This window comes from Ranitomeya imitator, chromosome 10, assembly GCF_032444005.1.
Source record: "Ranitomeya imitator isolate aRanImi1 chromosome 10, aRanImi1.pri, whole genome shotgun sequence".
NCBI classification, from domain to species: Eukaryota; Metazoa; Chordata; class Amphibia; order Anura; family Dendrobatidae; genus Ranitomeya; species Ranitomeya imitator.
Window position 1 is genome coordinate 150,272,340 of NC_091291.1, and position 27,331 is coordinate 150,299,670.

The 27,331-nt window shown below is 47.7% G+C and overlaps 1 protein-coding gene across 4 annotated transcripts in view; it reads right to left on the reverse strand.

Moving 5' to 3' along the window:
* Nucleotides 1–27,331, reverse strand: part of IGSF9B (immunoglobulin superfamily member 9B) — a 195,517-nt gene that overhangs the window by 85,843 nt on the left and 82,343 nt on the right. For all 4 annotated transcript variants that reach the window (XR_011315543.1, XM_069742378.1, XM_069742377.1 and 1 more), the window contains exons 5-9: nt 19,643–19,760; nt 5,618–5,759; nt 5,155–5,300; nt 4,798–4,940; nt 1,373–1,513 (exon numbers count right to left, since the gene is read on the reverse strand). Coding sequence is in view for 3 of the 4 variants with exons in the window: in XM_069742378.1 (XP_069598479.1) it covers nt 1,373–1,513; nt 4,798–4,940; nt 5,155–5,300; nt 5,618–5,759; nt 19,643–19,760 (690 nt within the window). In the remaining variant the exon portion in view is untranslated. The remainder of the gene's footprint in view (nt 1–1,372; nt 1,514–4,797; nt 4,941–5,154; nt 5,301–5,617; nt 5,760–19,642; nt 19,761–27,331) is intronic.

Consider the following 27,331-nt stretch of genomic DNA (forward strand, 5'->3'; position numbering starts at 1 on the left):
TATGGACTCGACATCCTCATTCCCTTCGCTAATATCCTCCCTTAAAGTGGACTTTAGACAAGACTTTACATAGAGACAAACCCCTTCTCCTCTCCGATTTTTACGATCCTTTCTAAACAGACTGTAACCCTGTAAGTTAACTGCCCAGTCATAGCTTTCATCTAACCATGTCTCGGTTATTCCCACTATGTCAAAGTTACCTGTAGATATTTCTGCTTCTAGTTCTCCTTGTCCCGAATCAAAGCTAACCCCTGAGCTAGCATGTGAACCCCCAAGCCAGCACTCCCTGTCCCGAACCAAAGCTAACCCACAAGCTAGCATGCTAACCCCCAAGCCAGCACTCCTTGTCCCGAATCAAAGCTAACCCCTGAGCTAGCATGTGAACCCCAAGCCAGCACTCCCTGTCCCGAACCAAAGCTAACCCACAAGCTAGCATGCTAACCCCCAAGCCAGCACTCCTTGTCCCGAATCAAAGCTAACCCCTGAGCTAGCATGCGAACCCCCAAGCCAGCACTCCTGGTCCCGAATCAAAGCTTATCCCTGAGCTAGCATGCGAACCCCCAAGCCAGCACTCCTTGTCCCGAATCAAAGCTAACCCCTGAGCTAGCATGTGAACCCCCAAGCCAGCACTCCCTGTCCCGAACCAAAGCTAACCCACAAGCTAGCATGCTAACCCCCAAGCCAGCACTCCCTGTCCCGAATCAGAGCTAACCCCTGAGCTAGCATGTGAACCCCAAGCCAGCACTCCCTGTCCCGAACCAAAGCTAACCCACAAGCTAGCATGCTAACCCCCAAGCCAGCACTCCTTGTCCCGAATCAAAGCTAACCCCTGAGCTAGCATGCGAACCCCCAAGCCAGCACTCCTTGTCCCGAATCAAAGCTTATCCCTGAGCTAGCATGCGAACCCCCAAGGCAGCACTCCTTGTCCCGAACCAAAGCTAACCCACAAGCTAGCATGCGAACCCCCAAGCCAGCACTCCCTGTCCCGAATCAAAGCTAACCCACAAGCTAGCATGCGAACCCCCAAGCCAGCACTCCCTGTCCCGAATCAAAGCTAACCCACAAGCTAGCATGCGAACCCCCAAGCCAGCACTCCCTGTCCCGAATCAAAGCTAACCCCTGAGCTAGCATGCGAACCCCCAAGGCAGCACTCCCTGTCCCGAACCAAAGCTAACCCACAAGCTAGCATGCTAACCACTAAGCCAGCACTCCCAGCCCCGAACCAGAGTCAACCCCCGAGCTAGCACACTAACCCTCAAGCCAGCACTCCCAGCCCCGAACCAGAGCCACCCCCCCCCCCTTTCCCCAAGCCTGTGCTACAACCCTCCCAAGCAGCGACTAACTGAAAAATTGTGTTATTTTGGGATCTGACCTTCAGCAGCAGCCGAGCAGGAGGGGACTGGCCCATGGTCCCCAACGCATTGTAAGGCACACAGGTGTAGGTGCCCAGTAACTCCTCTGTTGCCTCCTCAATGTGAATAGAGCCATCTTCCAGGAGCTTCCAGCCTGAAAACTGGGAGCAAAAGAGCATAAATAACAAAACCACATAAAGGGGGCACTGGAAATCACAACCCCTTCCCCCACAAAACACATACCAGACCAGTTTTCACCTGCTCGGGGGTAGACGTCACCCCTGGTTAAGCAGCCTCCCTCCGCCCAGCGGTACAAGTTACCCAGGTTGGAGCAGCCTCCATCAACCCAGCAGTACATGTTACCCCCCGGTGGACCAGCCTCCATCTGCCCAGCAGTACACGTCACCCCGGTGGAGAAGCTTCCTTCGTCCCAGCAGTACACGTCACCACCAGTGTAGCCTCCATCCACCCAGCGGTACAATTTACCCATGTTTGAGCAGCCTCCATCAACCCAGCGTTAGACGCCACCCCCAGTAGAGCAGCCTCCTTCGTCCCAGCAGTACACGTCACCCCCGATGGAGCAGCCTCCTTTGCCCCAGCGGTACATATCACCACCGGTGAAGCCTCCTTCATCCCAGCAGTACATGTTACCCACAGAGAAGCCTCCTTCCTCCCAGCAGTACATGTTACCCACGGAGAAGCCTCCTTCCTCCCAGCGGTACATGTCACCCCCAGCGGAGAAGCCTCCTTCCTCCCAGCGGTACACGTCACCCCCAGTAGAGAAACCTCCTTCCTTCTAGCAGTACACATCATCCCCGGTGGAGCAGCCTCCTTTGTCCCATCGTTACACGTCACCCCTAGTGGAGCAGCCTCCTTCGTCCAATCAGTACACATCATCCCTAGTGGAGCAGCCTCCTTCGCCCAATCAGTACACGTCACCACTAGTGGAGCAGCCTCCTTCGCCCAATTGGTACACGTCACCCCCGGTGGAGAAGCCTCCTTCGTCCAATCAGTACACGTCACCACTAGTGGAGCAGCCTCCTTCGCCCAATCAGTACACGTCACCCCTAGTGGAGCAGCCTCCTTCGTCCAATCAGTACACGTCACCACTAGTGGAGCAGCCTCCTTCGCCCAATCGGTACACGTCACGCCTAGTGGAGCAGCCTCCTTCGTCCAATCGGTACATGTCACGCCTAGTGGAGCAGCCTCCTTCGTCCAATCAGTACACGTCACCCCTAGTGGAGCAGCCTCCTTCGTCCAATCGGTACACGTCACGCCTAGTGGAGCAGCCTCCTTCGTCCCAGTGGTACACGTCACCCCCAGTGGAGCAGCTTCCTTCCTCCCAGCGGTATACGTCTCCCCCGGTGAAGCAGCCTCATTCCTCCCATCGGTACACGTCACCTCCGGTGGAGAAGCCTCCTTCGTCCCATTGGTATGTCGCCCCCAGTGGAGCAGCCTCCTTCCTCCCATTGGTACACGTCCCCCTCAGCGGAGAAGCCTCCTTCCTCCCATCGGTACACGTCACCCCCAGTGGAGCAGCCTCCTTCCTCCCAGCGGTATATGTCTCCCCCGGTGAAGCAGCCTCATTCCTCCCAGCGGTACACGTCACCTCCGGTGGAGAAGCCTCCTTCGTCCCATTGGTATGTCGCCCCCAGTGGAGCAGCCTCCTTCCTCCCAGCGGTACACGTCACCCTTGGTGGAGCAGCCTCATTCCTCCCAGCTGTACAAGTCATCCCCAGTGGAGCAGCCTCTTTCCTCCCAGCGGTATACGTCACCCCCGGTGAAGCAGCATCATTCCTCCCAGCAGTATACGTCACCCCCGGTGGAGAAGCCTCATTCCTCCCAGCGGTATACGTCACCCTCGGTGAAGCAGCATCATTCCTCCCAGCAGTATACGTCACCCTCGGTGGAGCAGCCTCATTCCTCCCAGGAGTACATGTCACCCCCGGTGGAGAAGCATCATTCCTCCCAGCGGTACACGTCACCCCCGGTGAAGCAGCCTCCTTCCTGCCAGCGGTACACATCACCCCCGGTGGAACAGCCTCATTCCTCCCAGCAGTACACGTCACCCCCGGTGGAGAAGGCTTTTTCCTCCCAGCGGTACACATCACCCTCGGTGGAGCAGCCTCATTCCTCCCAGGAGTACATGTCACCCCCGGTGGAGAAGCATCATTCCTCCCAGCGGTACACGTCACCCCCGGTGGAGAAGCCTCCTTCGTCCCATTGGTATGTCGCCCCCAGTGGAGCAGCCTCCTTCCTCCCAGCGGTACACGTCACCCTTGGTGGAGCAGCCTCATTCCTCCCAGCTGTACAAGTCATCCCCAGTGGAGCAGCCTCTTTCCTCCCAGCGGTATACGTCACCCCCGGTGAAGCAGCATCATTCCTCCCAGCAGTATACGTCACCCCCGGTGGAGAAGCCTCATTCCTCCCAGCAGTATACGTCACCCTCGGTGGAGCAGCCTCATTCCTCCCAGGAGTACATGTCACCCCCGGTGGAGAAGCATCATTCCTCCCAGCGGTACACGTCACCCCCGGTGAAGCAGCCTCCTTCCTGCCAGCGGTACACATCACCCCCGGTGGAACAGCCTCATTCCTCCCAGCAGTACACGTCACCCCCGGTGGAGAAGGCTTTTTCCTCCCAGCGGTACACATCACCCTCGGTGGAGCAGCCTCATTCCTCCCAGGAGTACATGTCACCCCCGGTGGAGAAGCATCATTCCTCCCAGCGGTACACGTCACCCCCGGTGGAGCAGCCTAGCAGTACATGTCACCCCCCGGTGGAGCAGTCTCCTTCCTCCCAGCGGTACACATCACCCCAGGTGGAGCAGCCTCCTTCCTCCCAGCGGTACACATCACCCCCGGTGGAGCAGCCTTTTTCTTCCCAGCAGTACATGTCACCCCCCGGTGGAGCAGTCTCCTTCCTCCCAGTGGTACACGTCACTCCAGGTGGAGCAGTCTCCTTCCTCCCAGCGGTACACATCACCCCCGGTGGAGCAGTCTCCTTCCTCCCAGCGGTACACATCACCCCGGTGGAGCAGTCTCCTTCCTCCCAGCGGTACACATCACCCCCGGTGGAGCAGCCTCCTTCCTCCCAGCGGTACACATCACCCCCGGTGGAGCAGCATCATTCCTCCCAGCGGTACACATCACCCCCGGTGGAGAAGCTTCCTTCCTCCCAGCTGTACACGTCACCCCCGGTGGAGCAGCCTCCTTCCTCCCAGTGGTACACGTCACCCCAGGTGGAGAAGCATCATTCCTCCTAGCGGTACACGTCACCCCCGGTGGAGCAGTCTCCTTCCTCCTAGCGGTACACGTTACCCCCGGTGGAGCAGTCTCCTTCCTCCCAGGGGTACACGTCACCCCCGGTGGAGCAGCATCATTCCTCCCAGCGGTACACATCACCCCCGGTGGAGCAGCCTTCATCCGCCCAACCTGAATCACTCACCTTATCAGTCCGCAGGGGGCGGCCATCTTTATTCCATTTTACATGTGTGACAGGCGGCACAGCATCCACAGGGCAGCGAATGTGACCATGAATACCAACGGGGACATAAATGATGGGGGGCATGTTGACAACTCGTGCCGGGTCTATAGAGGACATAAACATGTTCAGTGCCATTAACCCTTTGCAATCTTAATGTGCAACATTAAAGGTTTGTGTTCAATAACTCCCAGTGGTATCTGACCATGGCTGACCTCAGTCACCGAAAAAACTGGTGGCTGTGCCCACAACACAGGCTACGGCCTCGCTCGGAGCGTGACGCACCCCAAGCCGGAGCGGTGGCTTCTTGCCATCACTTACACTGCACAGAGAGGAACGCGGCTGCGGATGGCGAGCGCCCCAGGCTGTTGCTCGGCACACAGGTGTACTTCCCCGCATCCTCGGGTTTCACTCTGAATATGATGAGCGTGCCGTCAATCAGGATCCGAACTCGCATCTTCAGATCACTGTGGATGAGAAGAGAGGAACATGCCAGGGGCCTGCCATGTCTGCTCATGGTGCCCTCGAACCAGCCGACAAGGGCCTGTCGACCTTGCTCACGGGGCACCCAAAACTGCCAACAGGGGCCTGCGAAGTCTGCTCACAGTGCCCTCCACCACCCTGAGTCTGCTCACAGAGGCCCCCGAACCCGCCGACAGGGGCCTGCCCCCCACCCCCCGGAACAGCTCACAGTAGGTTACACTCACAAGGGGACTCTCTGGTCAGTCACCATGGCGCAGGTTACAAGCAGCACATAAGGGGTGGATCGCTCCCAACCACTTACTTTTTAAAGAAGACATTGTCATCCTGCCAGAGCCAGGTGTAGGTGAGGTTCCCGGGGTATGCCTCTGCCTGGCAGGTGAACAGAGCGTCCTGCGAGATATTCACCGTGATGTTCTCAGGAGGAGAGACGATGAAGGGCGACCCTGAGGAAAGAGTACAAAAGGAGACCGGGTGCAGAAGAGCGAGAAGCGAGAGGGCGCGCGGCGGAAGAGCGAGAGGGCGCGCGGCGGAAGAGCGAGAAGGCGCGCGGCGGAAGAGCTGAACGAGAGGGCGCGCGGCGGAAGAGCTGAACGAGAGGGCGCGCGGCGGAAGAGCTGAACGAGAGGGCGCGCGGCGGAAGAGCTGAACGAGAGGGCGCGCGGCGGAAAAGCTGAACGAGAGGGCGCGCGGCGGAAAAGCTGAACGAGAGGGCGCGCGGCGGAAAAGCTGAACGAGAGGGCGCGCGGCGGAAGAGCTGAACGAGAGGGCGCGCGGCGGAAGAGCTGAACGAGAGGGCGCGCGGCGGAAGAGCTGAACGAGAGGGCGCGCGGCGGAAGAGCTGAACGAGAGGGCGCGCGGCGGAAGAGCTGAACGAGAGGGCGCGCGGCGGAAGAGCTGAACGAGAGGGCGCGCGGCGGAAGAGCTGAACGAGAGGGCGCGCGGCGGAAGAGCTGAACGAGAGGGCGCGCGGCGGAAGAGCTGAACGAGAGGGCGCGCGGCGGAAGAGCTGAACGAGAGGGCGCGCGGCGGAAGAGCTGAACGAGAGGGCGCGCGGCGGAAGAGCTGAACGAGAGGGCGCGCGGCGGAAGAGCTGAACGAGAGGGCGCGCGGCGGAAGAGCTGAACGAGAGGGCGCGCGGCGGAAGAGCTGAACGAGAGGGCGCGCGGCGGAAGAGCTGAACGAGAGGGCGCGCGGCGGAAGAGCTGAACGAGAGGGCGCGCGGCGGAAGAGCTGAACGAGAGGGCGCGCGGCGGAAGAGCTGAACGAGAGGGCGCGCGGCGGAAGAGCTGAACGAGAGGGCGCGCGGCGGAAGAGCTGAACGAGAGGGCGCGCGGCGGAAGAGCTGAACGAGAGGGCGCGCGGCGGAAGAGCTGAACGAGAGGGCGCGCGGCGGAAGAGCTGAACGAGAGGGCGCGCGGCGGAAGAGCTGAACGAGAGGGCGCGCGGCGGAAGAGCTGAACGAGAGGGCGCGCGGCGGAAGAGCTGAACGAGAGGGCGCGCGGTGTTGTGAATTCTGTTGTCAAGCTCCCTCCTGTGGTCATGAATGGTACTTCGGCTGGTTCTGTCCATGGGCTTCCTCTGGTGGTTGTGAGTGGGGCTGCGGCTTCGGAGTTTCCTTCCACAGGTGACAAGGTTAATTCGTTAGCTGGCTGCTCTATTTAACTCCACTTAGATCATTGCTCCATGCCACCTGTCAATGTTCCAGTATTGGTCTGTTCGCTCCTGGATCGTTCTTGTGACCTGTCTTCTCCAGCAGAAGCTAAGTTCCTGCTTGTTTTTCTCTTGTTTGCTATTTTTCTGTCCAGCTTGCCATTTTGATTTTTGTCTTGCTTGCTGGAAGCTCTGGGTTGCAGAGGGAGCGCCTCCGCACCGTGAGTCGGTGCGGAGGGTCTTTTGCGCCCTCTGCGTGGTTTTTTTGTAGTTTTTGTGCTGACCGCAAAGTCACCTTTCCTATCCTCTGTCTGTTCAGTAAGTCTGGCCTCCCTTTGCTAAATCTATTTCATCTCTGTGTTTGTGATTTTCATCTTAACTCACAGTCATTATATGTGGGGGGCTGCCTTTTCCTTTGGGGAATTTCTCTGAGGCAAGGTAGGCATATTTTTCTATCTTTAGGGCTAGCTAGTTCCTTAGGCTGTGACGAGTTGCATAGGGAGCGTTAGGAGCAATCCACGGCTATTTCTAGTGTGTGTGATAGGATTAGGGATTGCGGTCAGCAGAGTTCCCACCACCCAGAGCTTGTCCTGTATTATTATTAACTATCAGGTCTTTCCGTGTGCTCTTTACCACCTGGTCCATTATTGTCCTAACCACCAGGTCATAACAGTACAGGTGGCCCAAAGTATTAATGCATCTCAATAGAGGGATAAGAGAAGTTCTGAGACCATTTTTTTTTCTTTGCACTGTGGTTTGCCTTTCTTTTCCCCTAGACCTCTGGGTGGTTCAGGATACAGGTGTGGATATGGACATTCAAGGTCTGTCCTCTTGGATGGATAATCTCACTGCAAGGGTACAAAACATTCAAGATTTTGTGGTTCAGAATCCGATGTCAGAGCCTAGGATTCCAATTCCTGATTTGTTTTTTGGGGATAGATCTAAGTTTCTGAGTTTCAAAAATAATTGTAAATTGTTTCTTGCTTTGAAACCTCGCTCCTCAGGTGACCCTGTTCAACAAGTGAAAATCATTATTTCTTGGTTACGTGGCGACCCTCAAGACTGGGCATTTTCCCTTGCGCCAGGAGATCCGGCATTGCGTGATGTTGATGCGTTTTTTCTGGCGCTTGGATTGCTTTATGATGAACCAAATTCAGTGGATCAGGCAGAGAAAATCTTGCTGGCTCTGTGTCAGGGTCAGGATGAGATAGAGATATATTGTCAGAAGTTTAGGAAGTGGTCTGTACTCACTCAGTGGAATGAATGTGCCCTGGCAGCAATTTTCAGAAAGGGTCTCTCTGAAGCCCTTAAGGATATCATGGTGGGATTTCCCATGCCTGCTGGTCTGAATGAGTCTATGTCTTTGGCCATTCAGATCGATCGACGCTTGCGTAAGCGTAAAGCTGTGCACCATTTGGCGGTATTATCTGAGCATAGACCTGAGCCTATGCAATGTGATAGGACTTTGACCAAAGCTGAACGGCAAGAACACAGACGTCGGAATGGGCTGTGTTTTTACTGTGGTGATTCCACTCATGCCAGCTCCGATTGTCGATTAGCGCACTAAGCGGTTCGCTAGGTCTGCCACCATTGGTACGGTACAGTCGAAATTTCTTTTGTCCGTTACTCTGATTTGCTCTTTGTCATCCTATTCGGTTATGGCATTTGTGGATTCAGGCGCTGCCCTGAATTTGATGGACTTGGAGTTTGCTAGGCGCTGTGGTTTTTTCTTGGAGCCCTTGCAGTATCCTATTCCATTGAGAGGAATTGATGCTACGCCTTTGGCCAAGAATAAGCCTCAGCGCTGGACCCAATTGACCATGTGCATGGCTCCTGCACATCAGGAGGATATTCGCTTTTTGGTGTTGCATAATCTGCATGATGTGGTCGTTTTGGGGTTGCCATGGCTACAGGTCCATAATCCAGTATTGGATTGGAAATCTATGTCTGTGTCCAGCTGGGGTTTTCAGGGGGTACTGTTGTGATAGGCAATTCAGTATCACAATGGACATAGCGGTCAGAGCACATACAGTGATCTGACAATAACCCAAAATAATAGAACGAGCTCTGAGACGTGGGAACTCTGCAGACCGCAATCCCTAATCCTCTCCAAACAACACTAGAGGCAGCCGTGGATTGCGCCCAACTCTGCCTATGCAACTCGGCACAGCCTGAGAAACTAACTAGCCTGAAGATAGAAAATAAGCCTACCTTGCCTCAGAGAAATACCCCAAAGGAAAAGGCAGCCCCCCACATATAATGACTGTGAGTTAAGATGAAAAGACAAACGTAGGGATGAAATAGATTCAGCAAAGTGAGGCCCGACTTTCTTAACAGAGTGAGGATAGGAAAGATAACTTTGCGGTCTACACAAAACCCTAAAGAAAACCACGCAAAGGGGGCAAAAAGACCCTCCGTACCGAACTAACAGCACGGAGGTACACCCTTTGCGTCCCAGAGCTTCCAGCAAAACAATTAGACAAGCTGGACAGAAAATATAGCAAACAAATAGCAAAGAAGAACTTAGCTATGCAGAGCAGCAGGCCACAGGAATGATCCAGGGAAAAACAAGTCCAACACTGGAACATTGACAGGAAGCATGGATCAAAGCATTAGGTGGAGTTAAGTAGAGAAGCACCTAACGACCTCACCAGATCACCTGAGGGAGGAAACTCAGAAGCCGCAGTACCACTTTCCTCCACAAACGGAAGCTCCCAGAGAGAATCAGCCGAAGTACCACTTGTGACCACAGGAGGGAGCTCTGCCACAGAATTCACAACAGTACCCCCCCCTTGAGGAGGGGTCACCAAACCCTCACCAGAGCCCCCAGGCCGACCAGGATGAGCCACATGAATGGCACGAACAAGATCGGGAGCATGGACATCAGAGGCAAAAACCCAGGAATTATCTTCCTGAGCATAACCCTTCCATTTAACCAGATACTGGAGTTTCCGTCTTGAAACACGAGAATCCAAAATCTTCTCCACAATTATTATTATTATTATTTATTTATATAGCACCATTGATTCCATGGTGCTGTACATGAGAAGGGGTTACATACAAGTTACAAATATCACATACAGTAAACAAACTAACAATGACGGACTGATACAGAGGGGCGAGGACCCTGCCCTTGCGGGCTTACAATATACTCCAATTCCCCCTCCACCAAAACCGGGGCAGGAGGGTCAACAGATGGAACCATAGGTGCCACATATCTCCGCAACAATGACCTATGGAATACGTTATGTATGGAAAAAGAATCTGGGAGGGTCAGACGAAAAGACACAGGATTAAGAACCTCAGAAATCCTATACGGACCAATGAAACGAGGTTTAAACTTAGGAGAGGAAACCTTCATAGGAATATGACGAGAAGATAACCAAACCAGATCCCCAACACGAAGTCGGGGACCCACACGGCGTCTGCGATTAGCGAAACATTGAGCCTTCTCCTGGGACAAGGTCAAATTGTCCACTACATGAGTCCAAATCTGCTGGAACCTGTCCACCACAGTATCCACACCAGGACAGTCCGAAGACTCAACCTGTCCTGAAGAGAAACGAGGATGGAACCCAGAATTGCAGAAAAATGGCAAAACCAAGGTAGCCGAGCTGGCCCGATTATTAAGGGCGAACTCAGCCAAAGGCAAAAAGGACACCCAGTCATCCTGATCGGCAGAAACAAAGCATCTCAGATAGGTTTCCAAGGTCTGATTGGTTCGTTCGGTCTGGCCATTAGTCTGAGGATGGAAAGCCGAGGAAAAAGACAAGTCAATGCCCATCCTACCACAAAAGGCTCGCCAAAACCTTGAAACAAACTGGGAACCTCTGTCAGAAACGATATTCTCTGGAATGCCATGCAAACGAACCACATGCTGGAAGAACAATGGCACCAAATCAGAGGAGGAAGGCAATTTAGACAAGGGTACCAGATGGACCATCTTAGAAAAGCGATCACAGACCACCCAAATGACTGACATCTTTTGAGAAACGGGAAGATCTGAAATAAAATCCACAGAGATATGTGTCCAAGCCCTTCGGGACCGGCAAGGGCAAAAGCAACCCACTGGCACGAGAACAGCAGGGCTTAGCCCGAGCACAAATCCCACAGGACTGCACAAAAGTACGCACATCCCGCGACAGAGATGGCCACCAAAAGGATCTAGCCACTAACTCTCTGGTACCAAAGATTCCAGGATGACCAGCCACCACCGAACAATGAACCTCAGAGATAACTTTATTCGTCCACCTATCAGGGACAAACAGTTTCTCCGCTGGACAACGATCAGGTTTATTAGCCTGAAATGTTTGCAGCACCCGCCGCAAATCAGGGGAGATGGCAGACACAATTACTCCTTCCTTGAGGATACCCGCCGGCTCAGATAAACCCGGAGAGTCGGGCACAAAACTCCTAGACAGAGCATCTGCCTTCACATTTTTAGAGCCCGGAAGGTACGAAATCACAAAGTCAAAACGGGCAAAAACAGCGACCAACGAGCCTGTCTAGGATTCAAACGCTTAGCAGACTCGAGATAAGTCAAGTTCTTATGATCAGTCAATACCACCACGCGATGCTTAGCTCCTTCAAGCCAATGACGCCACTCCTCGAATGCCCACTTCATGGCCAGCATCTCTCGGTTGCCCACATCATAATTTCGCTCAGCAGGCGAAAACTTCCTGGAAAAAAAAGCGCATGGTTTCATCACTGAGCAATCAGAACCTCTCTGTGACAAAACAGCCCCTGCTCCAATCTCAGAAGCATCAACCTCGACCTGGAACGGAAGAGAAACATCTGGTTGACAACACAGGGGCAGAAGAAAAACGACGCTTCAACTCTTGAAAAGCTTCCACAGCAGCAGAAGACCAATTGACCAAATCAGCACAGTTCTTGGTCAAATCGGTCAATGGTTTCGCAATACTAGAAAAATTGCAGATGAAGCGACGATAAAAATTAGCAAAGCCCAGGAACTTTTGCAGACTTTTCAGAGATGTCGGCTGAGTCCAATCATTGATGGCTTGGACCTTAACAGGATCCATCTCGATAGTAGAAGGGGAAAAGATGAACCCCAAAAATGAAACCTTCTGCACACCAAAGAGACACTTTGATCCCTTCACAAACAAAGAATTAGCACGCAGGACCTGAAAAACCGTTCTGACCTGCTTCACATGAGACTCCCAATCATCCGAGAAGATCAAAATGTCATCCAAGTACACAATCAAGAATTTATCCAGGTACTCTCGGAAGATGTCATGCATAAAGGACTGAAACACTGATGGAGCATTGGCAAGTCCGAATGGCATCACTAGATACTCAAAATGACCCTCGGGCGTATTAAATGCAGTTTTCCATTCATCGCCTCGCCTGATTCGCACCAGATTATACGCACCACGAAGATCTATCTTGGTGAACCAACTAGCCCCCCTAATCCGAGCAAACAAATCAGACAACAATGGCAAGGGGTACTGAAATTTAACAGTGATCTTATTAAGAAGGCGGTAATCTATACAAGGTCTCAGCGAACCATCCTTCTTGGCTACAAAAAAGAACCCTGCTCCTAATGGCGACGATGACGGGCGAATATGCCCCTTCTCCAGGGATTCCTTCACATAACTGCGCATAGCGGCGTGCTCAGGCACGGATAAATTAAACAGTCGACCTTTTGGGAATTTACTACCAGGAATCAAATTGATAGCACAATCACAATCCCTATGCGGAGGTAGGGCATTGGACTTGGGCTCATCAAATACATCCCGGTAATCAGACAAGAACTCTGGAACCTCAGAAGGGGTGGATGACGAAATTGACAGAAATGGAACATCACCATGTACCCCCTGACAACCCCAGCTGGACACCGACATGGATTTCCAATCCAATACTGGATTATGGGCTTGTAGCCATGGCAACCCCAACACGACCACATCATGCAGATTATGCAACACCAGAAAGCGAATAACCTCCTGATGTGCAGGAGCCATGCACATGGTCAGCAGGGTCCAGTATTGAGGCTTATTCTTGGCCAAAGGCGTAGCATCAATTCCTCTCAATGGAATAGGACACTGCAAGGGCTCCAAGAAAAACCCACAACGCTTAGCATATTCCAAGTCCATCAAATTCAAGGCAGCGCCTGAATCCACAAACGCCATGACAGAATACGATGACAAAGAGCAGATCAAGGTAACGGACAGAAGAAATTTTGACTGTACTGTACCAATGGTGGCAGACCTAGCGAACCGCTTAGTGCGCCTAGGACAATCAGAGATAGCATGAGTGGAATCACCACAGTAGAAACACAGCCCATTCAGACGTCTGTGTTCTTGCCGTTCAACTCTGGTCATAGTCCTATCGCACTGCATAGGCTCAGGTTTAATCTCAGGTAATACCGCCATGGTGCACAGATTTACGCTCACGCAAGCGTCGACCGATCTGAATGGCCAAAGACATAGACTCATTCAAACCAGCAGGCATAGGAAATCCCACCATGACATCCTTAAGGGCTTCAGAGAGACCCTTTCTGAATATAGCTGCCAGCGCAGATTCATTCCATTGAGTAAGCACGGACCACTTTCTAAATTTCTGGCAATATACCTCTATCTCATCCTGAGCCTGACAAAGAGCCAGCAATTTTTTTTCTGCCTGATCCACTGAACTAGGCTCATCGTACAGCAATCCAAGCGCCAGGAAAAACGCATCGATATTACTTAATGCAGGATCTCCTGACGCAAGAGAAAATGCCCAGTCCTGAGGGTCGCCACGCAAAAAAGAAATGACGATCCTAACCTGTTGAACTGGGTCACCAGAGGAGCGAGGTTTCAAAGCCAGAAATAGTTTACAATTATTTTTGAAACTCAGAAATTTAGTTCTATCTCCAAAAAACAAATCTGGAATAGGAATTCTCGGTTCTAACAAAGAATTCTGAACCACAAAGTCTTGAATATTTTGTACTCTTGCCGTGAGCTGATCCACACATGAAGACAGACCTTTAATGTCCATCGCTACACCTGTGTCCTGATCCACCCAAATGTCTAGGGGAAAAAAAAGGCAAAACACAGTGCAAAGAAAAAAAAATGGTCTCAGAACTTCTTTTTTCCCTCTATTGAGAATCATTAGCACTTTTGGCTTCCTGTACTGTTGTGATAGGCAATTCAGTATCACAATGGACATAGCGGTCAGAGCACATACAGTGATCTGACAATAACCCAAAATAATAGAACGAGCTCTGAGACGTGGGAACTCTGCAGACCGCAATCCCTAATCCTCTCCAAACAACACTAGAGGCAGCCGTGGATTGTGCCTAACTCTGCCTATGCAACTCGGCACAGCCTGAGAAACTAACTAGCCTGAAGATAGAAAATAAGCCTACCTTGCCTCAGAGAAATACCCCAAAGGAAAAGGCAGCCCCCCACATATAATGACTGAGTTAAGATGAAAAGACAAACGTAGGGATGAAATAGATTCAGCAAAGTGAGGCCCGACTTTCTTAACAGAGCGAGGATAGGAAAGATAACTTTGCGGTCTACACAAAACCCTAAAGAAAACCACGCAAAGGGGGCAAAAAGACCCTCCGTACCGAACTAACAGCACGGAGGTACACCCTTTGCGTCCCAGAGCTTCCAGCAAAACAATTAGACAAGCTGGACAGAAAATATAGCAAACAAATAGCAAAGAAGAACTTAGCTATGCAGAGCAGCAGGCCACAGGAATGATCCAGGGAAAAACAAGTCCAACACTGGAACATTGACAGGAAGCATGGATCAAAGCATTAGGTGGAGTTAAGTAGAGAAGCACCTAACGACCTCACCAGATCACCTGAGGGAGGAAACTCAGAAGCCGCAGTACCACTTTCCTCCACAAACGGAAGCTCCCAGAGAGAATCAGCCGAAGTACCACTTGTGACCACAGGAGGGAGCTCTGCCACAGAATTCACAACAGGGTACATGGTGATGTTCCATTTTTGTCTATTTCGTCATCCACCCCTTCTGAAGTCCCAGAGTTTTTGTCGGATTACCGGGATGTATTTGATGAGCCCAAATCCAGTGCCCTACCTCCTCATAGGGATTGCGATTGTGCTATTAATTTGATTCCTGGTAGTAAGTTTCCCAAGGGCCGATTGTTCAATTTATCTGTGCCAGAACACGCCGCTATGCGGAGTTATATAAAGGAATCCTTGGAGAAAAGCCATATTCGCCCGTCGTCATCACCGTTAGGAGCAGGGTTCTTTTTTGTGGCCAAGAAGGATGGTTCTTTGAGACCTTGTATTGATTACCGCCTTCTTAATAAAATTACAGTCAGGTTTCAGTATCCTTTGCCGCTGCTGTCTGATTTGTTTGCTCGTATTAAAGGGGCTAGTTGGTTCACCAAGATAGATCTTCGGGGGCGTATAATCTTGTGCGTATTAAACAGGGCGATAAATGGAAAACAGCATTTAATACACCCAAGGGCCATTTTGAGTACCTGGTTATGCCATTCGGGCTTTCCAATGCTCCATCAGTATTTCAGTCCTTTATGCATGACATCTTCCGAGAGTACCTGGATAAATTCCTGATTGTATATTTGGATGATATTTTGGTCTTCTCGGATGATTGGGAGTCTCACGTGAAGCAGGTCAGAATGGTGTTCCAGGTCCTTCGTGCTAATTCTTTGTTTGTGAAGGGGTCAAAGTGTCTCTTTGGAGTTCAGAAGGTTTCATTTTTGGGTTTAATTTTTTCCCCTTCTACTATCGAGATGGACCCTGTTAAAGTCCAGGCCATTTATGATTGGACTCAGCCGACATCTGTCAAGTCTGCAAAAGTTCCTGGGCTTTGCTAATTTTTATCGTCGCTTCATCAGTAATTTTTCTAGTGTTGCTAAACCATTGACTGATTTGACCAAGAAGGGTGCTGATGTGGTCAATTGGTCTTCTGCGGCTGTGGAAGCTTTTCAGGAGTTGAAGCGTCGTTTTTCTTCTGCCCCTGTGTTGTGCCAGCCAGATGTTTCGCTCCCGTTTCAGGTCGAGGTTGATGCTTCTGAGATTGGAGCAGGGGCTGTTTTGTCGCAAAGAAGTTCTGATGGCTCGGTGATGAAACAGTGTGCCTTCTTTTCTAGAAAGTTTTCGCCTGCTGAGCGCACTTATGATGTTGGCAATCGAGAGTTGTTGGCCATGAAATATGCATTCGAGGAGTGGCGACATTGGCTTGAAAAAGCCAAGCATCGCGTGGTGGTCTTGACGGATCACAAGAATTTGACTTATCTCGAGTCTGCCAAACGGTTGAATCCTAGACAGGCTCGTTGGTCGCTATTTTTCTCCCGTTTTGATTTTGTGTTTTTGTACCTTCCGGGCTCTAAGAATGTGAAGGCTGATGCCCTGTCAAGGAGTTTTGTCCCCGACTCTCCAGGTGTTCCTGAGCCGGCGGGTATTCTCAGAGAAGGGGTAATTTTGTCTGCCATCTCCCCTGATTTGCGGCGGGTGCTGCAAAAATTTCAGGCTGATAGACCTGACCGTTGCCCAGCGGAGAAACTGTTTGTCCCTGATAAATGGACTAGTAGAGTTCTGAGGTTCATTGTTCGGTGTTGGCTGGTCATCCTGGAATCTTTGGTACCAGAGATTTGGTGGCTAGATCCTTTTGGTGGCCGTCTTTGTCACGGGATGTGCATTCTTTTGTGCAGTCCTGTGGGACTTGTGCTCGGGCTAAGCCCTGCTGTTCTCGTGCCAGTGGGTTGCTTTTGCCCTTGCCGGTCCCGAATAGGCCCTGGACGCATATTTCTATGGATTTTATTTCGGATCTCCCTGTCTCTCAAAAGATGTCGGTCATTTGGGTGGTTTGTGATCGCTTCTCTAAGATGGTCCATTTGGTACCCTTGTCTAAATTGCCTTCCTCCTCTGATTTGGTGCCGTTGTTTTTCCAGCATGTGGTTCGTTTACATGGCATTCCAGAGAACATCGTTTCGGATAGAGGTTCCCAGTTTATTTCGAGGTTTTGGCGATCCTTTTGTGCTAGGATGGGCATTGATTTGTTTTTTTCCTCGGCTTTCCATCCTCAGACAAATGGCCAAACCGAACGAACTAATCAGACTTTGGAAACATATCTGAAATGCTTTGTTTCTGATCAGGATGATTGGGTGTCCTTTTTGCCTTTGGCTGAGTTCGCCCTTAATAATCGGGCCAGCTCGGCTACTTTGGTTTCGCCGTTTTTCTGCAATTCTGGTTTCCATCCTCGTTTCTCTTCAGGGCAGGTTGAGTCTTCGGACTGTCCTGGTGTAGATACTGTGGTGGATAGGTTGCAGCAGATTTGGACTCATGTGGTGGACAATTCGACATTGTCCCAGGAGAAGGCTCAACGTTTCGCTAACCGCCGGCGTTGTGTGGGTCCCCGACTTCGTGTTGGGGATTTGGTTTGGTTGTCGTCTAGTTATGTTCCTATGAAGGTTTCCTCTCCTAAGTTAAAGCCTTGTTTCATTGGTCCGTATAAGATTTACATAGTAACATAGTAACATAGTTAGTAAGGCCGAAAAAAGACATTTGTCCATCCAGTTCAGCCTATATTCCATCATAATAAATACCCAGATCTACGTCCTTTTACAGAACCTAATAATTGTATGATACAATATTGTTCTGCTCCAGGAAGACATCCAGGCCTCTCTTGAACCCCTCGACTGAGTTCGCCATCACCACCTCCTCAGGCAAGCAATTCCAGATTCTCACTGCCCTAACAGTAAAGAATCCTCTTCTATGTTGGTGGAAAAACCTTCTCTCCTCCAGACGCAAAGAATGCCCCCTTGTGCCCGTCACCTTCCTTGGTATAAACAGATCCTCAGCGAGATATTTCTGAGGTTCTTAATCCTGTGTCAATTCGTTTGACCCTTCCAGCTTCTTTTGCCATCCATAATGTATTCCATAGGTCGTTGTTGCGGAAATACGTGGCGCCTGTGGTTCCATCCGTTAATCCTAATGCCCCGGTGTTGGTTGAGGGGGAGTTGGAGTATGTGGTGGAGAAGATTTTGGATTCTCGTATTTCGAGACGGAAACTCCAGTACCTGGTCAAGTGGAAGGGTTATGGTCAGGAAGATAATTCCTGGGTCTTTGCCTCTGATGTTCATGCTGCCGATCTGGTTCGTGCCTTTCATTTGGCTCGTCCTGGTCGGCCTGGGGGCTCTGGTGAGGGTTCGGTGACCCCTCCTCAAGGGGGGGTTACTGTTGTGAATTCTGTTGTCAAGCTCCCTCCTGTGGTCATGAATGGTACTTCGGCTGGTTCTGTCCATGGGCTTCCTCTGGTGGTTGTTGAGTGGGGCTGCGGCTTCTGAGTTTCCTTCCACAGGTGACGAGGTTAATTCGTTAGCTGGCTGCTCTATTTAACTCCACTTAGATCATTGCTCCTTGCCACCTGTCAATGTTCCAGTGTTGGTCTATTCGCTCCTGGATCGTTCTTGTGACCTGTCTTCTCCAGCAGAAGCTAAGTTCCTGCTTGTTTTTCTCTTGTTTGCTATTTTTCTGTCCAGCTTGCTATTTTGATTTTTGTCTTGCTTGCTGGAAGCTCTGGGACGCAGAGGGAGCGCCGCCGCACCGTGAGTCGGTGCGGAGGGTCTTTTGCGCCCTCTGCGTGGTTTTTTTGTAGTTTTTGTGCTGACCGCAAAGTCACCTTTTCTATCCTCTGTCTGTTCAGTAAGTCTGGCCTCCCTTTGCTAAATCTATTTCATCTCTGTGTTTGTGATTTTCATCTTAACTCACAGTCATTATATGTGGGGGGCTGCCTTTTCCTTTGGGGAATTTCTCTGAGGCAAGGTAGGCTTATTTTTCTATCTTTAGGGCTAGCTAGTTCCTTAGGCTGTGACGAGTTGCATAGGGAGCGTTAGGAGCAATCCACGGCTATTTCTAGTGTGTGTGATAGGATTAGGGATTGCGGTCAGCAGAGGTCCCACCTCCCAGAGCTTGTCCTGTATTATTATTAACTATCAGGTCTTTCCGTGTGCTCTTTACCACCTGGTCCATTATTGTCCTAACCACCAGGTCATAACAGCGCGGCGGAAGAGCTGAACGAGAGGGCGCGCGGCAGAAGAGCTGAACGAGAGGGCGCGCGGCAGAAGAGCTGAACGAGAGGGCGCGCGGCGGAAGAGCTGAACGAGAGGGCGCGCGGCGGAAGAGCTGAACGAGAGGGCGCGCGGCGGAAGAGCTGAACGAGAGGGCGCGCGGCGGAAGAGCTGAACGAGAGGGCGCGCGGCGGAAGAGCTGAACGAGAGGGCGCGCGGCGGAAGAGCTGAACGAGAGGGCGCGCGGCGGAAGAGCTGAACGAGAGGGCGCGCGGCGGAAGAGCTGAACGAGAGGGCGCGCGGCGGAAGAGCTGAACGAGAGGGCGCGCGGCGGAAGAGCTGAACGAGAGGGCGCGCGGCGGAAGAGCTGAACGAGAGGGCGCGCGGCGGAAGAGCTGAACGAGAGGGCGCGCGGCGGAAGAGCTGAACGAGAGGGCGCGCGGCGGAAGAGCTGAACGAGAGGGCGCGCGGCGGAAGAGCTGAACGAGAGGGCGCGCGGCGGAAGAGCTGAACGAGAGGGCGCGCGGCGGAGTGCAGAAAGGTTAGGTCCGACAATGCGAAGACCACAATGGAGCTGGATCCACACCACAAAGCAATTTGTGCAACAATGCTAACACCATAGACCGTCGTGCACAACAAAACTGACACAATGGAGAGATGAAGGACAAGTTACCTTGTACCAACAGGCGAGTACTGTGGACAGCCTCTCCCTGAATACTGGTAGCGCGGCAAGTGTACGACCCCCTGTCTTCACGTCCAATTGAAGAGATCGTAAGACTGCCATCATTAACCTATAAAAGGGGGAAAGTCAGCAAGAGCGCCAACGCCGCACTGTACTACATACAGTGTGCAGAATGACCAGGCAGAGTGTGTGTAAAATATTATATATATATATATATATATATATATATATATATATATATATATATATATTTTACTAGAATATATATATATTACTATATCACAGTGAAGAGAAGGGCGGCCATATTACTATATATATCACAGTGAGGAGAAGGGCGGCCATATTACTATATATTACTATATCACACTGAGGAGAAGGACGGCCATATTACTATATATATTACTATATCACACTGAGGAGAAGGGCGGCCATATTACTATATATATTACTATATATATTACTATATCACACTGAGGAGAAGGGCGGCCATATTACTATACATATTACTAGATCATCAATAAGGAGAAGGGCGGCCATATTACTATATATATTACTATATATATTACTATATCACAGTGAGGAGAAGGGCTGCCATATTACTATATATATTACTATATCACACTGAGGAGAAGGGCGGCCATATTACTATATATATATTACTATATCACAGTGAGGAGAAGGGCGGCCATATTACTATATATATATTACTATATCACACTGAGGAGAAGGGCGGCCATATTACTATATATATATTACTATATCACACTGAGGAGAAGGGCGGCCATATTACTATATATATTACTATATCACACTGAGAAGAAGGGCGGCCATATTACTATATATATTACTATATCACACTGAGAAGAGCGGCCATATTACTATATATATTACTATATCACAGTGAGGAGAAGGGCGGCCATATTACTATATATATTACTATATCACAGTGAGGAGAAGGGCGGCCATATTACTATATATTTTACTATATCACACTGAGGAGAAGGGCGGCCATATTACTATATATATTACTATATATATTACTATATCACACTGAGGAGAAGGGCGGCCATATTACTATACATATTACTAGATCATCAATAAGGAGAAGGGCGGCCATATTACTATATATATTACTATATATATTACTATATCACAGTGAGGAGAAGGGCTGCCATATTACTATATATATTACTATATCACACTGAGGAGAAGGGCGGCCATATTACTATATATATATTACTATATCACACTGAGGAGAAGGGCGGCCATATTACTATATATATATTACTATATCACACTGAGGAGAAGGGCGGCCATATTACTATATATATTACTATATCACACTGAGAAGAAGGGCGGCCATATTACTATATATATTACTATATCACACTGAGAAGAGCGGCCATATTACTATATATATTACTATATCACAGTGAGGAGAAGGGCGGCCATATTACTATATATATTACTATATCACAGTGAGGAGAAGGGCGGCCATATTACTATATATTTTACTATATCACACTGAGGAGAAGGGCGGCCATATTACTATATATATTACTATATCACACTGAGGAGAAGGGCGACCATATTACTATATATATTACTATATCACACTGAGGAGAAGGGCGGCCATATTACTATATATATTACTATATCACACTGAGGAGAAGGGCGCCCATATTACTATATCACACTGAGGAGAAGAGCGGCCATATTACTATATATATTACTATATCACACTGAGGAGAAGAGCGGCCATATTACTATATATATTACTATATCACACTGAGGAGAAGAGCGGCCATATTACTATATATATTACTATATCACACTGAGGAGAAGAGCGGCCATATTACTATATATATTACTATATCACACTGAGGAGAAGGGCGACCATATTACTATATATATTACTATATCACACTGAGGAGAAGGGCGGCCATATTACTATATATATATATATATATTACTATATCATACTGAGGAGAAGGGCGACCATATTACTATATATACACTAGTATATCACACTGAGGAGAAGGGCGGCCATATTACTATATATATTACTATATCACACTGAGATGAAGGGCGGCCATATTACTATATATATATATATATATATATATATATATATATATATATATATATATATATATATATATATATATATATATATATATATAACTATATCACACTGAAGAGAAGGGCGGCCATATTACTATATATATTACTATATCACACGGAGGAGAAGAGCAGCCATATTACTATATATATTACTATATCACACTGAGGAGAAGAGCGGCCATATTACTATATATATTACTATATCACACTGAGGAGAAGAGCGGCCATATTACTATATATATTACTATATCACACTGAGGAGAAGGGCGACCATATTACTATATATATTACTATATCACACTGAGGAGAAGGGCGGCCATATTACTATATATATATATATATATTACTATATCATACTGAGGAGAAGGGCGACCATATTACTATATATACACTAGTATATCACACTGAGGAGAAGGGCGGCCATATTACTATATATATTACTATATCACACTGAGATGAAGGGCGGCCATATTACTATATATATATATATATATTACTATATCATACTGAGGAGAAGGGCGGCCATATTACTATATATATATATATATATATATATATATATATATATATATATATATATATATATATATATATATATATATATATATATATATATATATATATATATATATATATATAACTATATCACACTGAAGAGAAGGGCGGCCATATTACTATATATATTACTATATCACACGGAGGAGAAGAGCAGCCATATTACTATATATATTACTATATCACACTGAGGAGAAGAGCGGCCATATTACTATATATATTACTATATCACACTGAGGAGAAGGGCGGCCATATTAATATATATTTAACTATATCACACTGAGGAGAAGGGCGGCCATATTACTATATATATATTACTATATCACACTGAGGAGAAGGGCGGACATATTACTATATATATATTACTATATCACACTGAGGAGAAGGGCGGACATATTACTATATATATTACTATATCACACTGAGGAGAAGGGCGGCCATATCACTATATATATATTACTATATCACACTGAGGAGAAGGGCGGACATATTACTATATATATATATATATATATATATATATATATATATATATATATATATATATATATATATATATATATATATATATATATATATTTATTATTACTATATCACACTGAGGAGAAGGGCGGACATATTACTATATATATATTACTATATCACACTGAGGAGAAGGGCAGCCATATTACTATATATATTACTATATCACACCGAGGAGAAGGGCGGCCATATTACTATATATATTACTATATCACACTGAGGAGAAGGGCGGACATATTACTATATATATTACTATATCACACTGAGGAGAAGGGCAGCCATATTACTATATATATTACTATATCACACCGAGGAGAAGGGCGGCCATATTACTATATATATTACTATATCACACTGAGGAGAAGGGCAGCCATATTACTATATATATATTACTATATCACACTGAGGAGAAGGGCGGACATATTACTATATATATATATATATATATATATATATATTATTACTATATCACACTGAGGAGAAGGGCGGACATATTACTATATATATTACTATATCACACTGAGGAGAAGAGCGGCCATATTACTATATATACAGTGGGGCAAAAAAGTATTTAGTCAGTCAGCAATAGTGCAAGTTCCACCACTTAAAAAGATGAGAGGCGTCTGTAATTTACATCATAGGTAGACCTCAACTATGGGAGACAAACTGAGAAAAAAAAATCCAGAAAATCACATTGTCTGTTTTTTTAACATTTTATTTGCATATTTTGGTGGAAAATAAGTATTTGGTCAGAAACAAAATTTCATCTCAATACTTTGTAATATATCCTTTGTTGGCAATGACAGAGGTCAAACGTTTTCTGTAAGTCTTCACAAGGTTGCCACACACTGTTGTTGGTATGTTGGCCCATTCCTCCATGCAGATCTCCTCTAGAGCAGTGATGTTTTTGGCTTTTCGCTTGGCGACACGGACTTTCAACTCCCTCCAAAGGTTTTCTATAGGGTTGAGATCTGGAGACTGGCTAGGCCACTCCAGGACCTTGAAATGCTTCTTACGAAGCCACTCCTTCGTTGCCCTGGCGGTGTGCTTTGGATCATTGTCATGTTGAAAGACCCAGCCACGTTTCATCTCCAATGCCCTTGCTGATGGAAGGAGGTTTGCACTCAAAATCTCACGATACATGGCCCCATTCATTCTTTCATGTACCCGGATCAGTCGTCCTGGCCCCTTTGCAGAGAAACAGCCCCAAAGCATGATGTTTCCACCACCATGCTTTCCAGTAGGTATGGTGTTTGATGGATGCAACTCAGTATTCTTTTTCCTCCAAACATGACAAGTTGTGTTTCTACCAAACAGTTCCAGTTTGGTTTCATCAGACCATAGGACATTCTCCCAAAACTCCTCTGGATCATCCAAATGCTCTCTAGCAAACTTCAGACGGGCCCGGACATGTACTGGCTTAAGCAGTGGGACACGTCTGGCACTGCAGGATCTGAGTCCATGGTGGCGTAGTGTGTTACTTATGGTAGGCCTTGTTACATTGGTCCCAGCTCTCTGCAGTTCATTCACTAGGTCCCCCCGCGTGGTTCTGGGATTTTTGCTCACCGTTCTTGTGATCATTCTGACCCCACGGGGTAGGATTTTGCGTGGAGCCCCAGATCGAGGGAGATTATCAGTGGTCTTGTATGTCTTCCATTTTCTAATTATTGCTCCCACTGTTGATTTCTTCACTCCAAGCTGGTTGGCTATTGCAGATTCAGTCTTCCCAGCCTGGTGCAGGGCTACAATTTTGTTTCTGGTGTCCTTTGACAGCTCTTTGGTCTTCACCATAGTGGAGTTTGGAGTCAGACTGTTTGAGGGTGTGCACATGTGTCTTTTTATACTGATAACAAGTTTAAACAGGTGCCATTACTACAGGTAATGAGTGGAGGAAAGAGGAGACTCTTAAAGAAGAAGTTACAGGTCTGTGAGAGCCAGAAATCTTGATTGCTTGTTTCTGACCAAATACTTATTTTCCACCATAATATGCAAATAAAATGTTAAAAAAACAGACAATGTGATTTTCTGGATTTTTTTTTCTCAGTTTGTCTCCCATAGTTGAGGTCTACCTATGATGTAAATTACAGACGCCTCTCATCTTTTTAAGTGGTGGAACTTGCACTATTGCTGACTGACTAAATACTTTTTTGCCCCACTGTATATATTACTATATCACACTGAGGAGAAGGGCGGACATATTACTATATATATATATTACTATATCACACTGAGGAGAAGGGCGGCCATATTACTATATATATATACAGTGGGGCAAAAAAGTATTTAGTCAGTCAGCAATAGTGCAAGTTCCACCACTTAAAGAGATGAGAGGCGTCTGTAATTTACATCATAGGTAGACCTCAACTATGGGAGACAAACTGAGAAAAAAAAATCCAGAAAATCACATTGTCTGTTTTTTTATCATTTTTTTTGCATATTATGGTGGAAAATAAGTATTTGGTCAGAAACAAACAATCAAGATTTCTGGCTCTCACAGACCTGTAACTTCTTCTTTAAGAGTCTCCTCTTTCCTCCACTCATTACCTGTAGTAATGGCACCTGTTTAAACTTGTTATCAGTATAAAAAGACACATGTGCACACCCTCAAACAGTCTGACTCCAAACTCCACTATGGTGAAGACCAAAGAGCTGTCAAAGGACACCAGAAACAAAATTGTAGCCCTGCACCAGGCTGGGAAGACTGAATCTGCAATAGCCAACCAGCTTGGAGTGAAGAAATCAACAGTGGGAGCAATAATTAGAAAATGGAAGACATACAAGACCACTGATAATCTCCCTCGATCTGGGGCTCCACGCAAAATCCCACCCCGTGGGGTCAGAATGATCACAAGAACGGTGAGCAAAAATCCCAGAACCACGCGGGGGGACCTAGTGAATGAACTGCAGAGAGCTGGGACCAATGTAACAAGGCCTACCATAAGTAACACACTACGCCACCATGGACTCAGATCCTGCAGTGCCAGACGTGTCCCACTGCTTAAGCCAGTACATGTCCGGGCCCGTCTGAAGTTTGCTAGAGAGCATTTGGATGATCCAGAGGAGTTTTGGGAGAATGTCCTATGGTCTGATGAAACCAAACTGGAACTGTTTGGTAGAAACACAACTTGTCATGTTTGGAGGAAAAAGAGTACTGAGTTGCATCCATCAAACACCATACCTACTGTAAAGCATGGTGGTGGAAACATCATGCTTTGGGGCTGTTTCTCTGCAAAGGGGCCAGGACGACTGATCCGGGTACATGAAAGAATGAATGGGGCCATGTATCGTGAGATTTTGAGTGCAAACCTCCTTCCATCAGCAAGGGCATTGAAGATGAAACGTGGCTGGGTCTTTCAACATGACAATGATCCAAAGCACACCACCAGGGCAACGAAGGAGTGGCTTCGTAAGAAGCATTTCAAGGTCCTGGAGTGGCCTAGCCAGTCTCCAGATCTCAACCCTATAGAAAACCTTTGGAGGGAGTTGAAAGTCCGTGTTGCCAAGCGAAAAGCCAAAAACATCACTGCTCTAGAGGAGATCTGCATGGAGGAATGGGCCAAGATACCAACAACAGTGTGTGGCAACCTTGTGAAGACTTACAGAAAACGTTTGACCTCTGTCATTGCCAACAAAGGATATATTACAAAGTATTGAGATGAAATTTTGTTTCTGACCAAATACTTATTTTCCACCATAATATGCAAATAAAATGTTAAAAAAACAGACAATGTGATTTTCTGGATTTTTTTTTCTCAGTTTGTCTCCCATAGTTGAGGTCTACCTATGATGTAAATTACAGACGCCTCTCATCTTTTTAAGTGGTGGAACTTGCACTATTGTTGACTGACTAAATACTTTTTTGCCCCACTGTATATATATTACTATATCACACTGAGGAGAAGGGCAGCCATATTACTATATATATATATTACTATATCACACTGAGGAGAAGGGCGGCCATATTACTATATATATTACTATATCACACTGAGGAGAAGGGGAGCCATATTACTATATATATTACTATATCACACCGAGGAGAAGGGGAGCCATATTACTATATATATTACTATATCACACTGAGGAGAAGGGGAGCCATATTACTATATATACAGGTCCTTCTCAAAAAATTAGCATATAGTGTTAAATTTCATTATTTACCATAATGTAATGATTACAATTAAACTTTCATATATTATAGATTCATTATCCACCAACTGAAATTTGTCACGTCTTTTATTGTTTTAATACTGATGATTTTGGCATACAACTCCTGATAACCCAAAAAACCTGTCTCAATAAATTAGCATATTTCACCCATCCAATCAAATAAAAGTGTTTTTTAATAACAAACAAAAAAACCATCAAATAATAGTGTTCAGTTATGCACTCAATACTTGGTCGGGAATCCTTTGGCAGAAATGACTGCTTCAATGCGGCGTTGCATGGAGGCAATCAGCCTGTGACACTGCTGAGATG